A 16611-nucleotide genomic window follows, 5' to 3' on the forward strand; every position below is an offset into this window, starting at 1 on the left:
TTAAAATACTACACCACCTGTATTTCTTTGGATGAAAAACACACTTGACAAATACATTGTACAATGAAGTTTATTAGCTGTTCTCCTCTTTCTAACAAATGGAATGGATAGTGTTAATAATTCTTTACAAACCAAAGCGAATTTGGTTGTGTGACTGCATTGTGACTGCCATAAGTACATCCCCCTCATCAACAATCAGCTTCAAATAAGCAATGGCAGGTACCACGTCATACGAGAAATAGAGAATTTCATTACTGAAGGTAGTTCCATGTTTTGCTACAACATATTTATAACATTCTGCACAGAAGTTTGTGCTTTGCAAATGGAAGATCTTGCACCTATGCAATCCAAGATGAACATATACAGAAAAATAAAATGTATCATTGACTCTGAATTCTCCCTTTGGTTAAGACATGCATATTACAAAGAAAAACAAAAAGAGACAAACACCTGAAATTCCGTAGAAAAGAGGAGAACTTGCACATATTTTTTTCTTGTAACTAAGAATTCCCTGGACTTTTTGCCCAGCCACCACAGCCCATTTGACTTCATGTGATTAAGGAAGGTAAATTCTAATTTGTATTTTTATTCAAAACAAAAAGCTAGGAGTAGGTGGTAAAAGAAAAATATATATTTTTATATATATATATTTATACGTGTGCGCAACTATGTAAAGAAAATAATTCCCATAGTTACAGAGTTTAGTTAAAGAAAGTTTAATATATATATATATTTATTATAACAAAATAGGCAGTTATTGTGGGTAAAATATTCATTAAAATCTGACCCCTAAGAACACACATTTTTAGGCTACGAATCGCTCTCTCATTGCCCCAACAACCATCTCTGCAGCTGTTTTCTGTATTAGTGCCAATGGAAATTTGGCATTCCTCTGAAAATACAAGGTTTCCTAGCACCTAGACATGTTTTAGGCTCAAAAAGTGTGATGACCATTATCTATAAACAATTTCTGTAAGACACTATAAATAGTGCTGCACGAGGAAGATTAAAAACATTACACATCTTTTTCCCTAGCAATTTTATTGGCAAAAAAATGAAAAAATAGATTATAAGAATATCCATATGAAATTATGAAAATGAATATCCCTTGAGAAGGAGTGATGGGAGTTAATGAAAACGTTAACTCAAAATTTGAAAGTTTCTCTTTAACTGCCTGGAAAGAAAAAAAAAAAAATCTGTGAGAATAGAATTTAACTCAGAAAATAAAACCTGATATTGATTGCGCTGACCAAACCATGCTATTAAAGTTAAGCGTGCAAAGTTACTCATGATTTACAACTTCCTGGAATACAACTTTTCTTTCAATTGTTATGAAACTTTAAAAGAATGTCTATAAAGCTTTTTTGAAAAATCTTTGAAAGTTACTTTCCCTTAAACATTAAGGAATTTTACCAAGCAATCCCCTCCCACCCCCACCCCAAAGTAATAGCTGGTCAGGCCATTCCACTGTCATGTTTGAAAAATGGCAAACCAACAACACACAATAATACAAATTATTTAAACTAAGAGAGACATCAAATTTAAAGCGTTATGGGAACTGCAGAATGTGATGGTTAGGGTATGAACCACGCTGGGAGGAACTAGAGGCAGGCTCCACTGGAAGGGCTTAAGAGTTGTCAGATGTAGTAGGTGATACCAGTTAGAAAATGGAAAGCAAAAATCCGTTTTCATAATTTTTCCTTTGCTGGAACCCAGATGTAAGGCCCAGATTGTTCCTCTATGATCTGTTTCACTTGGTTGTAGATTTCTTCCAGTGTGTCTCCTTGGATAATAGCTGCAAAACATAATGTGGCAATCAGGAATCATCTTTCTTTGCTCCTTATGGAAACCAAGATGCTCTAAACCAAGATGTTACTTTCTCTCACAGGGCAGCAAAGGGATTTTGGATCACTGAAGGAATGGATGCCTACTGAGAACTCTGATTCCTGTGCTTCTAGATGGACAGACACTGCTGACACTTGTTACAGGACACACAAAAGCATGGGGTTAGATTGTGGTTTTCCTTTTAGACTTATATATCTACAGCTGAGGAGGTTTATTTGCCTTTTCCAAATACAAGCTAGAGTTGGCCCAAGTCATTTCACAGACTCTGGTGCCCTCTTTGATCCAGCTCTCATTTGCATTTCCAAGAGAGAAAGACAAGACTGCACAGGGCTGTGTCCTTGTGCAGTCTGTGCGCACTAACATTGGCTTTGGCAAGAGAGAACGTGAACTAATGGGGTTTGTTGTACAGCAAATAGATTCCAGTTTTGTATAGTTAAAATGCAATTAATATTCAGACTCTTAGATACATTTTCTCCAAGGCTAAAAAAAATAATTAGAAATGAGCCACGATGTGTTTTGACATATCAAACTAACATATAGCCTGGTGAGAATGAGGGCGAAGTGAAGTTTGAGCTGTTCTTACCACACTTCAGCCTGAGAAAGCATTCACCATGAGATAGCAAGCTCTTTCTAATTAGGATCATCACCTCAGCATTGAGATAAGCCAAGAAACAAAGTTTAATTTGAAAGATAAATATTGGAGGTGTGCCAGATGTAATTCTTTGTGCATTAATTTATTACTGCTGCTTCCAAGCCCTTGTGTCTGTGGGAGGATGAGGTGGTTCAGTTATTCAATAGTTCACGTGTAATCCTCAGCACAACAGCACAATGGAAAGATGTAGAAACATCTTTACACTGCAAACATCTTAATTCTCCAGATGTTTCAACCGCACTCCTTCCAAAGCCCAACACCCTCAAAACACAATATGGATGTGCTCTCCCTATGCTTTAGTGTGAAGTTTAAGTCAGTTTAAGCCTAATTTGCTGATGAAGTTGATTTCAGTTACTTCACATGATGCAGTATTTTTAACAGATTAGGGAATGCTCACACAATTTGCTGAGGCAGGTGAGTCATATAGGCAGCAGCAGTAAATGAGATTGTAATGTTTTGAAATATCTCTAACAGATTGCCAAAACTTAGCAAAGACAAATTTGCCCATGGGATGTTGCTATCTGCCCAGTCACAAAGCCTTACACTTCTTAGAAAAAACATGGTCATGGGCACTAGAGCTCTTAAAAAAGAAACATATGATTTTCAAGTATCTTCAATTTTGGCCCTTATCTTCCTAACAGAATTGCTTGATATGATACCGTAAGACAAACTGGGCGAATACCAGCTGCTAACTAAATACTTAACATCTATTAAAATAAACTCATTAGTTTTCTAAACAACAAACCTGACATACTTGCAAATCATCTGGTAAATGACTCTGTAAGATGAAGAATTTGCAATATATGTTGGAGAGTCCGATAGCTTTCTGAGTATAGGTGGTTATAGAGTTATGGGAAGAGTGGGAGAGCTTGATGTGGGGATAAACAGTGACAGCTGCAAAGCAACCGAGAGGGAGGTAGACAAAAAGGGAGAGACTTAAGTTGCTCATTGGGTGGACAGCATTCAATGTGGAGAATGAGGCAGCAAGAAGACTGAGGCAGGGAGTCTACTGGGTCTTTCAGCTTCCTCCCATATGAAGCCAGCAGGTTGAGCAGACTGTTTAAGGAAGTTCTGCATTTGTAGCTCTGCCCACAAAAAATATGTGGAAAAAAGAATTGGGCAAAGGTGATATGTCACAAAGATGGAGGTGGATGGCGCAGCAGCCATTAAAATATTGCCAAAGAATGTAATAGAAAAGAAAGGAGTGAGTGTCTATCTAGGACAGGAATAGAAAAGGCTCGCTCCTGTCTTCCTGAAGGTCCTGACTTAATTATTCTCCACATTTGCATGCCATGATGTAAGCACAGTAAGCAAAGCCTGAGTGCTTGTAGTCTACCTCTTGCTGCTACAGTTAACAAACTGCATTTGTGCATGCTGCAGACTCTGCTGTCTAGTTTACGTTTATCACTACTAACATTCTTTATTTCTTGATTTCAAGAATTGAAAGCAAATAAAAAGCTTTAGGTGTATAATTTATCAACAAAGCAGACATATACATTTCAAGAAATACAGTAGCAAGTTCCATGGATTTAAAGAGTAAATTGAGGGACTGTTGAACTTATATAGATATTGAATTCACTGATCAAATTGGTATCAGCATAGATGCACTTGGGTAATTTTATGCTTCAGAACAATCACAGATAAGCTTGAAAACCAGCTCAACATTATCTCAGTGGTGAGGCAATTATCATACAGCAAGCAATAAAATTTCAGCTCTGGCCAAGCAAAACAAACCTGTGAAGTGTTCAGTAAACTCTTGCTCCAGTTTCATTGCCCTCTCAAATGTCTTCCTGGCTTGTTCTTCCGTTAAGCGTTTATTCATTTCCCTGAGATTGAAAACATTATACACATAAAGAAGCTACCTGTTATCTTTGGAAATATAATTTTAAACCAGTGTGTGAGTATTAACCTAATAAAAGGCAGTCTTCTAAATGACATTCTAAGCAGATATGTCTCTAACTGGAGACTGTAGAGGGAATGAGCAGTTCTGACACCATGTTATATGGAATTATGCTCAGTGGCACTCATTCTCAGTCACTCGTGACTTGGATTAGAAATTTAGTTTAGAAGGCCCTAGAAATTCAACCCAGAAAGTTTCATGAGCAAAACAAAAAACTACATGCTTTTAAAAATTCAAGTATTACAATTATTTTCATATAATTTGCAACTGTCACAATCTCAAACAATTTAGTTTGAGGTACTTTGCTTTTACTCACATGATATTTTCCACTGTTTTGGGTTTAATAAAAATGGAGATTGGGTACAGCTGGGCAATCTGCAACCTTTTGATCGCATTACCAGAAACATCAAGAATACAATGTTTACCCTAAAAGTAAGAGAAAAAAGGGAAAATGGCAATAAGCAAAGTTTAAGTCACAGCTATGCATACAGTAATAACTTAGAAGAGAAACCATGTTTCCACCAAAGCCAACAAAATTAAAGCACCTGCATCAATGATATCAGGATTGCACTAATCTAGCATGTGGTCCCATAGTGCTCACTCCTCTGGGATCATGCATAACTTGAGATGTTCTTGACTCTTTTTCCATCCTCTCTGTATCAGAAGCTTCAGCCCAATCAACAATGCAGAATACAGAGCATCTGTACATCAAACCACATCATCCTATTTAAGGATGTAGCCATGACAAAGTTTAGAAAAGAGCCACATGCCTTGATGAACATTTCTGAGGGAATAACTGCCTCTGATGCCAAGCAAATCTGTCATCTCAGAACAGTCAGATGGAACTGAACATAATCTTCCTCATTCACTGTCAGGTATCACCGTGGGGAACACCAGGTTTGAGGCCATGAACTACATTTCTTTGGGCTGATTACTTTTTATTATTTAGGAAACAAATACAGCTTATTCCTCAGGGGGTTGAAGCAGAATGCAGCAGGGTTGTTCACCCAGTATTATTAACCTGCCATTGCTCCAGCATTTCCTCATCTCAAAGATTCCTCCTATTCCTCAGCACCTCTTGTGTCTAATACAGTAATTTCTACTCCACATATTTTTATTTATTTCCTTTGAGTAGCACATGAACAATTTGTGATATCACCATTTTAGAAAGGGGAAGTGTAGGGGAAGTAGAACAGAAGGCCTTTGTTGGTAGTCTGAAATGAGAACATTTTTTTCATTAGCAGGAGATCTAGCAGAATTCTGCAAGCCAGGATACAAACCCACAAGCACCATAAAGACAACAGGCTACATATATCCTAAAACACATTTCCTGAATGCATTTTCCTTATCCTTTCCTGAGAGAAAGGATTGCTAGGGTCATTTACTTCTTTTCTATTGAGTAACAAAACCACAGAATTTCAAGGAACATTTAGATGTTGTACTAAGGGACGTGGTTTAGTGGGGAAATATTGGTGGCAGGTGAACAATTGGATGACCTGGGAGATCTTTTCCATCCTTGGTGATTCTCTGATCTTATTTCAGGAATTCTTAGAGGACAGATACATTCTTCCCACACAAAAAATGTACAACTGTTTGCTTTCAACTGATAAATTTTTCCAGGACCTACTCCATGGATCTGGATGCTAAGCAATAACATTAAATGAATTTTATGTATGTTCCAGCACAGTATTTTGCTATTCATGCTGACCTGTCCACATCTTTCAATGTGGCACATGCCCTAGGAACAGAGAATTAAGAGCAGTAACTGGTCTGTGTTCCCTTTTGTGATATGACAGCCAGTATTTGCTGTATTTGGCCCAACAATTATGCCAAGTGTTGAAGGATCTTGAATGACAAATGGAAAACTAGACTGTCAGCACTTAAGAAGTTGCTCTTCTCTCACAGTTTGATCATGATGTTCTAATTGTTTCTCTTAAATGCATTTGTAACAATGCTCTTTGTTTCTAGGTTTGTACAAAGTCCTTCTAAGGTCAGAGGGTTCCCAGTGGCTTCTTGCCATTCTCCTATTCCCACCAAATAATCACCTCAGTAAAAGAAAACAACTGGCACTGATTTACCTTTTCTGCTACTTCTCGCACTGATTGCACACTTGTTCCATAAAGATGATTATTGTACTGGCCAGCTTCAATGAATTTGTGCTCCTGAATATCCTTCTCCATTTGCTCTCGAGAAGTGACAAAATGGTAATCACGTCCATCCACCTCATAATCTCGTTTTGGTCTAGTAGTATCTTTAAACATAAACCAGTAACTTTTAAAGAAAAAAAAAATGTTCCCCCCCCCCCCAACATTCAAAAATAGACCTCAATTTAAACTGCAAAACTGTAACAAGTAAAGAGAAGAATAACCATTAATAAACTTTACAAAGGTGTCCTAACATTTTACCTCTATATACAGAGGTTAGGTCTATAAAGGAAGTAACGACACAAAACCAAAAACCCACTTATAAGTGCTTTAGTATCTGCTGAAACTTACGTGGAACACATGAGCCAAATTTGTCTGGAAATTCTGAAATCAGATCGTCGTTAATTCTGTCTTTCATGGGTCCCAAAACAATCACAGGTCGAGTATAGTTCACTGTTAAACATAAAGGAATAACGTAAGTTACGTTTCAATGACATCACCAACCTTTGAAGTTTAGCAAAATACCACATGGTAACAATATTAATATCTAAAAGAATATGTACTTCTGAAGAGAAAATAAAACATGTTGAAGTATTTGTATCAATTAACACTGCAGTCAAAGATGTCAAATCTTTACTCTCAAATTCCTGGTCAGTGTAACTGAAGATGACTCTTGAATTCTGAAACCTTTTCACAAAGTAACATCCTTCACTCTAATGAAAATAGTAAAATGGAAAGACTGAAAATTATTTCACTTCTTATTTCTTAAAATTCAAATCTACTGTTGGGAAAAGCCTCATTATTTCTAAAATCCCAGCTTACATACTCACATAGCTATAGCTCCCATAACTACTATCACACTTATAAAATGAAGTGTAGCATCTTTTAGAGCATGCTTAATTTGTAACAGAGTTAAAAAGACTTTTTAGTTGGAATTTAAGGACAGAAGATACCAAATTATACTGCAATTAGCATAACAACAGTAATATCTAAATATCTAGTCATAAGCATATCTTTTCAGCCATATGAATTTTAGTTTTAAGTTCTGTCATTACTACAGAAGTCTAAATTAAATACAGTTTGACTTGTAAAATACATTTTAATTCCTGGAAGTAATTCCAATTCACAAAAAGAATGCCTTGAATCTTATTAATTGAATCTGTGTATATACATGATATACATTTACTCTGTTTTTTACTGTATTTTGTATTTAATAGATACCAAGCATTCCTTTTCTTAAATCATATTTTTAATCAGATTATATATATAATATTTTATCAGATTACATAAATGAATCATTAGCACCTGTGGTGGTGAATGAGAATGCTAAAACTACATCTATTATATACAGAGAAAAAGGATCAGGAGAAGATGGAAAGGAAATAAGAGGATCCCATTAAAAATCAGTGAAAAGAATTTTGTTCTAAATGTAAGCGTGGCAGGGTGTTTTCTCCCACTGATTTCCTCTTTATTCAAAGTTTCTTTATTTTCTGAAAAAAATTCACATGGTTAACAACTAACATAGCAGCCATACAAGAAGCAGCACACAGGAATGCCAGACTGCAATGACTTGGAAACATTTTAACTTAGGCTTTCTACAACAAACAAATAATCTACTGACATGAATTTTCCTGTGACAAAAAGGGAACATTGGGAATGCTACAGCAATATGAAATAGAAGAAAACTATCATTTCTGAGATTCACACGGATGAAACAAATATACCCTATTTTCCTTATGCAGTATAAACCCCACAGTGGTGAGACATTAATTAGCACACCTTTGGGTTACATGCTAAATAATTTAGCAATTGTATTTAATAATTTATGCCTTTATGCTTTATTCATTTTAATAGCGATAACAGAAGTTGAAAATCAGTGAAGAAGTTTATTATAGCACTGGGTGCAGAAGTGCACAGGAACCATTCTGATATCAGAGTACAGTGATGTGACACTAAGCGAGCTCTACAAACCTTCTTGTTGATTGACTTGTTCGTAAGACAGGACATATTCCTCTTGGCCACCTAGAAAGGTAAATGCAAAGAAGTATTTATGCATTGTTTTCTAAAGCAATAAATTTACGTCGAGTCATTTAATGAAGAGCAGCAATATAGGCATTCATCAGCAGAATACGTGTTACAATGATACTGATGGAGCACGTTTTTAAAGAGCGATGAATTACAAAGCTCACAAAGATACGCCAAACAAAATTTTGAAGCATAAGATGCATACAGTATACAATTTCTTCAGCTATGTTAGCATGTCAAACTGACATCAAGCACAAGAAGTACTTTAAAGCAGAACTGAAATGCTCTTGCGTTTCCCCGAATGAAGTGCATGCATGGCGTCATTCACTGCTACAGGCATTGCCACCTTCTTCTTGAGTGCTTTCCCTGCTTTAAATGTTTCTGCAGCATTCTTCTACATACAAAGCTGAAAGTCATGCATGTCTAGGTGTACATCTCTCCCATAAGTTTTTCATGAAGTGGCATTTATACAAAGACCTTCAACCACTTCAGTTCCACAAAAAAATATTATGATTGTATATATTTCACTACTATTTCACTAGTAAGCTTTTAAAGATGAACTTGAAATTGAAGAATGTTCTGTATTGTTCTCAGCTCCAGAAAGCATATCAGCAGTGAATGAAACTAAAATAATTAGGCTTTGACCTGTTAAAGCTGCAGGCTTTAAAAAGTTAGTGCAAGCATCTGAAATATACCTCAGTTGCCATCTCTCTAAAAGAACATCTCTAGTCCAACAAAATATCTCAGTAAGATTTCTTGCATGGGAATCACTAAAATCAACTCCACAACAGCAGAGAACTTACAATTCTGAACATATAGGCTAAAATTACATGACAACACTATGAACTCTCAATAAAATGCAGTGCTTCAATAACTCACTTGTGTAGCTTTTAAAACATTCTTTTCAGTTCATAAGCCATACTTGTAACAGCCAAAGGAACACACCAATGCTATACCACAGCTTTTTAAAAAATAGATGGCAGATGAAGGCTTTTATATATTCATATATTGCTTTGATATGCACGTTCTTTATTTAATAGCATAGTCCACTAATCTTTTAAATCTGAAATTTACAATGTCTAAGAGTAATAAGACTGACTTATAATAAATTTGCATTCCAGCAATACATGAACGATTTCTTTAATTCTTTAAGGCATTGCAACTGAGTAATACATTAAGACAGACACAAAAACATGCAACCTGAATATTTTAATATCTCAAAAAGGCACTCATGCAAATGGATTTTAGGACAGTATATACTTTCAGAACCCTTTTTAGGCTAGGGAGAGGAACAGGGAATCACCAACTATCAACTCGTCCATGAAATATCCAGCCCACAGACAATTAGATACTTCTTTGGAGAAGTCACATTGCTATAAGGTCAAAGATTAGTTAAGCAAACTATTAAAGAGACAGTAAGAATTATAAAGCATCCCCCAATTGAGGGCAAAAAGTATATATTGTCATTGCTTTTTCAGTACTGTTGAAAAATGAATATTAATAGAATGAACCTTTTGAACAACCGTACTCATCTGTAATCAAGATAACTTTTAGACAGCAGTAAGAAGAAATTAAAAAAATAATTTTAATAAAAAGTGCTTCGAATTCTACATTGAGATAAGTAAATCCATAATATTCATAGTAAAATCAGGGCTTCTTAAGTAATATAGGATTGAAAAACTAACTAGTAGTACCAGTGATGAACTTTAAACATAAATAAAGCAAGTTCTGAGAAAAACCTTGGGGGAAAAAAAAGAGGAAAGCAGCAAATTTATGGAGAAACAATCAGAATTAGATAGTTTTAATGGTATATCATTAAAAACAGTTAAAATCTGTAAATTAGTCATATATGCAAAGGCAACTTCCATACACATTTAATCTGTGTTATTCTCAGTGAACATGAATGCCTCCCCTGCTTTTCTTTTCTTTTCTTTTCTTTTCTTTTCTTTTCTTTTCTTTTCTTTTCTTTTCTTTTCTTTTCTTTTCTTTTCTTTTCTTTTCTTTTCTTTTCTTTTCTTTTCCTTTCTTTTCCTTTCTTTTCCTTTCTTTTCCTTTCTTTTCCTTTCTTTTCCTTTCTTTTCCTTTCTTTGCAACTGGACTACAAGTTTTAAGCACTGTAAGCACTGAGGAATTTGTACATGTACACATTCTCTCAAGTGTAACCATCTGCATGCAAACTCAGGGCTCCTTATTTCTGACAATATCTGCAGCTTCCAAACAGGTGTAGCTGTTAGTGAACCACTTTCCTTATTACCCTGCCACAAGTGGCATCTGTTTGTGAAGTGCCTCTTCTTGGGTTAACAGGCACCCAGGAGCAGATCACTGAGCAGCTCTGACACATCACTTGACTTTTACTGTTCCCTCTTTTTCTGCTCCTCTATAAATCCTCAGTCTTTAGCCTGCTTGCTCTGCTCTACCTGTGGTTCCTGCTTTGGACTCAACAACCTCACTGAGGCACTGGAAATGACCAATGAGACAGAAGCATCTGTAGAACAGCACCACACAGCATATTATACACTGGGAACGTGTACATTTGGGCAGCTTGGGCAGAAGTAAACAGCACTGTAGCTCAGGTTAGTGAAAAGGGTAATTGAGTCTAGTACTTAAAAGATGCACTGGTGGGGGATGAGGGACGTGCACAAGCACAACTGTGCATCTAGCATGCTGATTTATCACAGCTGGCTCCAGCACCTAACATGTGTCATGTTGCAAGAAATTCAGACAAAGCACCTACACTTGACAAAATAGAGAAATGAAAGCTGAAAAGCAAGGGTAAATACATGTTTGTTCATCTTTACTTTCATTAGAAGTATCTACATGTTCTATCTGAGCATCGTTGATAGGTACTACGCTGTGTAACAGATTACACTGTTCAGCTACACTCCCTGTATTAAGCACAACAACCATTATATTTGTCAACACTAAATTTACATTTGGGTTTTAGCAGGTCTAGCTAACACAGATAATTTAAATAAAAAGGAATTAATTCAAATTAAGCTGAGCAATGACAATCATAAATCACAACAAAAATATCCATAAAGGAGGTTTGCAATGATTCTCTCTTGTCAATTAAAAAAAAAAAAAAAAGACACTGGAATTTTGCAGTACCCAATTAACACACAAACATGGACTTTGATGGAAGCTTACTGGGAAGTTCAATTTAACATGTAAATACCCAGGAAAGACAGACAAACAAAAGCAAAGGAAGAGCTACTGAACAAAGATTCTAAATAAAGAACTTAAAAACACTTACGGTAACTACTTTCACTATCGCTGGCATTAGAGGTTACATGCTCTGAAATTGCAACACAATGGAGAAAAATAAGGAACACACACTAATGACATGAATCCAAAGGAAAGAAAATCGACAAAAATAATCCAGATGAAAGACAACAGTGATATCGAAATGCCGAAATCAATACATACTGCATATAAAAGTTTTAAGGTACTTCTCATAGCTCTCAGGATCAAGCTTAATTTCACACAAAAGGAATGGATGTTAATAAAAAGAAAAAAACATTAAATAGCACATCAAAATAAGATTATGAAAAGTACACATTCGTATTTCACGCACAACCCTGCAATTTTTAGGTTTTCACTTCCATATGAATATTATTGTGCAAGAACTTTTGTAACAGAACCACCTGGCCACTTTTCTGGATTAAATTGCAGTCTAGCAATCATAAAGCCAAAGTTGCTTATCATTGGTCTTCTGCTCTCAACCAAGAATCTCCTCTAAACTGGTTTCAGAAATGGAAAATTAATGCTATTGCTACCAGGATTTTTATTTATTTATTAAGTAGTTGAGGCCACATATAGAAGTATCCCCCTCCCCCCCACCTCGTACGTGCAATTTCAGAAAAACTGTAGGTTAGAATTAAGGGAACAGTTATGGTCTGGGAAGAAAGGTTATCTTCAGTGACTAATTTTACTATCCCATAAACCCCTAGCACTCTACTTGTTTAGTATCTGTCATGAAAGAAAAGTCATGACTCTTATTTTAAGTACAGAAATGATGTCAGGGTACACAAATCTGATGGGGGTACTCAGCAATGCAGAATCTTGCTGTGTAAAACTAATGCTTACGTGCCTCCTCTATCAGCTCCCCCACCACCTGGCCAGCAGTGCCCTGTGAGCACCATAAGAGTTCAGCAAGTCAGACAGAAAAACTCTCACAGCATCTGTTAAAGCAAGCTTTTTTGTTTGTTTGTTTTTAAAGAGCTGCCAACATCAGTCACCTAGAGAGACGACTGACAACTGCTGAAATTGCTATGGCAATAGTTCTGCTATGGCTGTGAAAATCCATAGGTTAATTTCAATAATAAAAACACAAAAACAATATAAAAATGACATTAGCAAAATATATGAGTGTCAACAAATTTACAAACACAGTCACTACCAAGGACAAACAAGTAGGTGCTGGTAAGCTTCTGGACAGCAACTAAAACACACTAATGTCATAATCACCTAAAAAGTAATATGTTCCTGAAAGCAAAAACCCCCAAAACATTACAAACTAGAAAAATCTTATGAAACATTTTTAGAGTCAACCTCCTTATGCCAGTAGAGCACCAGTCTCAAAGAGATCTGTTAAAAAAAAAAAAAAATGTAATTTTTCAGATGGAGGTTAAAATAACTTGGGAGTATTTTGATCACTTACTCAGGCCTTTTGATCCCATGTCGTCAGGGACCTCCTGCAGAGTAGTCCCCAGAGGGCAAGCAATAAAAAGACAATCACAAAGAAAATAATTGTCAGTAATATATAAAATTGGCGCTACGACAGGAGACAGTTCCCAGAACATCACAGGGAAGACAAGCCTATAGGAATGAACCAGACTGGCACAAGAAGTGTAATCACTGGTGCAAATGACAGAGAATGGCTGAGGATGCGGTTTGTAGCAGATCTGGTCTGAATCAGCAAATTAAGTTTTTGAGAAGACACTTTTTTTTTTTTTTTTTTAAATGCAGGCGAAAACAATCAAATTCACCTCTTTTCATTAAGGAAACCAAATTAGAACAGAGTGACTTTGAAGCTGCCAGTCCAAAGGGACTGACTGGAGAGCCTAGTAAGCTCAGACATGCTTTCCTTGCTGCTCTGCACTCTCCTCAGAATGACAACTGAGGAACCATTACTGACAGCTCCAAAGAGTTGTTATCTCCTCCAGTTACACATATGCTCTTATTCATCTGTATTAACCAGTTTGCTGCAAACTGAGATATGTTCTTGGTTTAAAATTTACCTTAAGAGCAAACGGAATGATTGCATTCATCCTACAGATTGGATTGTCGTTTGCACGCCAAGCTCGTTAGCCTGTTGCAGCTCATGAAACTGTCTCCATGGTAACACCCTACTGCAATCTAGCAGGCCCTTCTACTGCGCTTTCTCTTCATGGAGTGCCACATACTTACGGTCAATATCACTGGTTTCCTGCTCACTCTGGTCCTTGTTCTTGTAGAAGGGAAATTTTCGGGAAAAGAGGTTCTTTTTACGCTTGTCATTGAATGACTGCTGAAGAAGAGAAGGAGGGGCAAAACAAAGGATGTCTAATTCTGTGTGAACAAAGGCCCAGACCAGCAGCTTTGTGGAAGCTGACTCCTATAACCACATTATGCAGTGCATATTTCAACTTAACAGCATCTTCTCAGCTCATGTCAAATAGAGAGAGATCATGATCATGGCTTTGCTCACCCCCTCAGTATTTCACACGCTTACTGCAAGAGAAGTGACAGGCTGGCTCACCCTGGAAGGCCTGACCTGCATTTCACAAACTTCAGCTTCTTGTGAGTGTAATGAGATGTGAAAAACTAGGCTGCTAGAAGGTGGCCAACCCAAAATGAAATGAAAAAACAAAGCCAATGAAATCACTGATATTATCTAGTACAGGAACTATGGTAGTTCGGGAAAAAAAAAAAAAAAAGATGTCAGGTATTCACACATGCTCCTACAAACAGCTACTATAAGAGCACACAGAAACGTGATGCCCCTCTGCAAAGGTCAAACTGTAAATACTTTGGTGACAGCTGCTAAATAACATACCACAGTTACAACCTGGCATTGCACTGAACTCTCTAATGGTAAAACTAAGAAAGTAATAGTGAAATAGTAGAAATGTATTAAAGAAATGTGTCTCCTTAAAATAAGATTCTTCTTGTGTAAGCGATGGAGAGCATAAATGTATATTCATTCATATATACCTGAGCTTACAGGTATAGTTACTGAAATATTCGTATGTTAGTAATATCTGCTGTCATGTCTCTAGCTGAAGACACTGTGACTGCAGCATCTCTAACTTACTGTCCTGCAAAAAGTAAATAAAGAACCTCGATGCATAAATAGATCAGTAATTATGCACAGAACTGGTACAGGTAACTTCATGCTAGCTGAAATATCTTCTTTTTTTCCTTTAAGCATCAGTGAATCCACAGAACACTTCTTTAAAACATAATTTTACAAAGAACCAAAATATATTCCATTAAGTCAATAAAATTATCTGAGCAGCTATTTCTAAAATTTAAACCACATTAATTTTCAAAGATTGTTTGACCTCATTTAATCCAATCCGAGCTTTCTTTCTCTATGTACAAAATGCAGTAGTAAAAAGTTACACTACCTTTGTTACCAGCCCTAAGCACGGAATGAAATATAGCAACTAGCAGGAGTCAAAAAGGACTCATGTTTCAAATCACTGGCCACCTTTTTTGGTACAAGTACAAAACCAGCATTTGTTTCCTTCCTAAAGAGGATGCCTGTAGTGCTACACAAGTTGCATACTGCTACTCTGCTAACAATGCTTCTGGCCATCTGTTTTAATACAGGCTTGCTTGGCAGTATCACATACTGAAAAATCCAGTGATATTTTCATTACCACTGTCAAGACAAAAGTATTTTATCAAATCTACCAGGTGTTACAGAGGCACGCGGTATCGCAGGAGCACCATAGTGACGTAAGCACTGAGCTCTTGATACAGCAGTAATGTTTTAAGTAGGAAACACATAAACCTTTAATAGGCTGGCATCTGTGTTGGACTAGAACTGTCATTCCTCTGTTAGAACTGGCAAACTTTCAACCTGACATACGGACAGAGGAACTTGACTTCTCATAACCAGAGATGTTACTGGGATCTACATAAGACAGGCAACAAAGAAATATGCCCAAATGAGTAGATCTTAGCTGAGCATGATGAAGAATGCTGTAACATGCACTCTGAAAGGTGGATGGCTCACATCTAGCCAGTTGTCTGCTGGGATAAGACCCTCAGTTAGGTCAAAAGAACATGAAAATAAGGAAAACGAAAACAACGCCAAAATGGTAGAGTTTTACTGAGGTGGTGAGATTTTGCAGTGATTAAAGGAAGTGCTGAATTTATTTTGCTTCACAAAAAATAATGTTTTTCATTTTAGTTTTGAAAATATTTCATAACATTAATGGTTTTAACTTTCTCTACAGTAAGTCTTACTGAACTAATATGAAAATTCATATACTGCATGTATAATGGTCAGAGTCAGTTCCATAGCCAAAAAAAAAACCAAAGAAATTAAAAGAATATTGGACTGATTTTGAACAAAAGATTAGCCAAAAGATTACTTTCAAAAGATGCCATGATTATAAAAAGCTGAAGAGAATTGCTTATTAGTTGAAAATGCATAGTAATTACATTAAATTCTTCACAAGCTCACCGCAAATCATGATCAGGCACTACAAGCAAGAATATATTAAAACAGAAGCAGCACAGAAAGTTAGGTAAATGTGTATATGAAAGAAACGGGGAAAAAATAATCACTTCTGCTCCAGTTTCTTAGTGTTACTTAAATGTAAAGGAAGGCAGACTTTAGTATTTGCCATCACTAGGGTTATTCTCTAGGATTTCAATGTAGAATTTTTGAAGAATTGTTCAAAACTGATATTTCATATTGTCCATGGAGATTTATCACATACAAACACAGGAATGCACACAGTCCATGAGGATGTGTATGTTGCAGGTAACTTACTGGGAAAAATACCCCACGACAAACACAGGAAGAATAATTTAAAGGAGAAATTGTC

The 16611-nt window shown here is 36.3% G+C and overlaps 1 protein-coding gene across 19 annotated transcripts in view; it reads right to left on the reverse strand.

The window, feature by feature from the left end:
• Positions 1–58: 58 nt before the first annotated feature.
• The window catches only part of DLG1 (discs large MAGUK scaffold protein 1), a 134293-nt gene continuing 117740 nt past the window's right edge, over positions 59–16611 (reverse strand). For 4 of the 19 annotated variants that reach the window (XM_031596266.2, XM_031596263.2, XM_031596268.2 and 1 more), the window contains 8 exons: positions 13227–13260; positions 11820–11861; positions 8513–8563; positions 6893–6994; positions 6476–6648; positions 4714–4823; positions 4232–4323; positions 59–1795 (listed from right to left, as the gene is read on the reverse strand). In XM_031596266.2, the coding sequence (XP_031452126.1) occupies positions 1689–1795; positions 4232–4323; positions 4714–4823; positions 6476–6648; positions 6893–6994; positions 8513–8563; positions 11820–11861; positions 13227–13260 (711 nt within the window). In that variant the 3' untranslated portion in view covers positions 59–1688. Of the gene's footprint in view, positions 1796–4231; positions 4324–4713; positions 4824–6475; positions 6649–6892; positions 6995–8512; positions 8564–10077; positions 10114–11819; positions 11862–13226; positions 13261–13975; positions 14076–16611 lie in introns of all 19 variants that reach the window. The other 15 variants (XM_090147359.1, XM_090147360.1, XM_090147361.1 and 12 more) reach the window with 9 other exon arrangements.

The sequence above is a fragment of the Phasianus colchicus genome, chromosome 10, assembly GCF_987193195.1.
Source record: "Phasianus colchicus chromosome 10, bPhaCol1.hap1.1, whole genome shotgun sequence".
NCBI classification, from domain to species: domain Eukaryota; kingdom Metazoa; phylum Chordata; class Aves; order Galliformes; family Phasianidae; genus Phasianus; species Phasianus colchicus.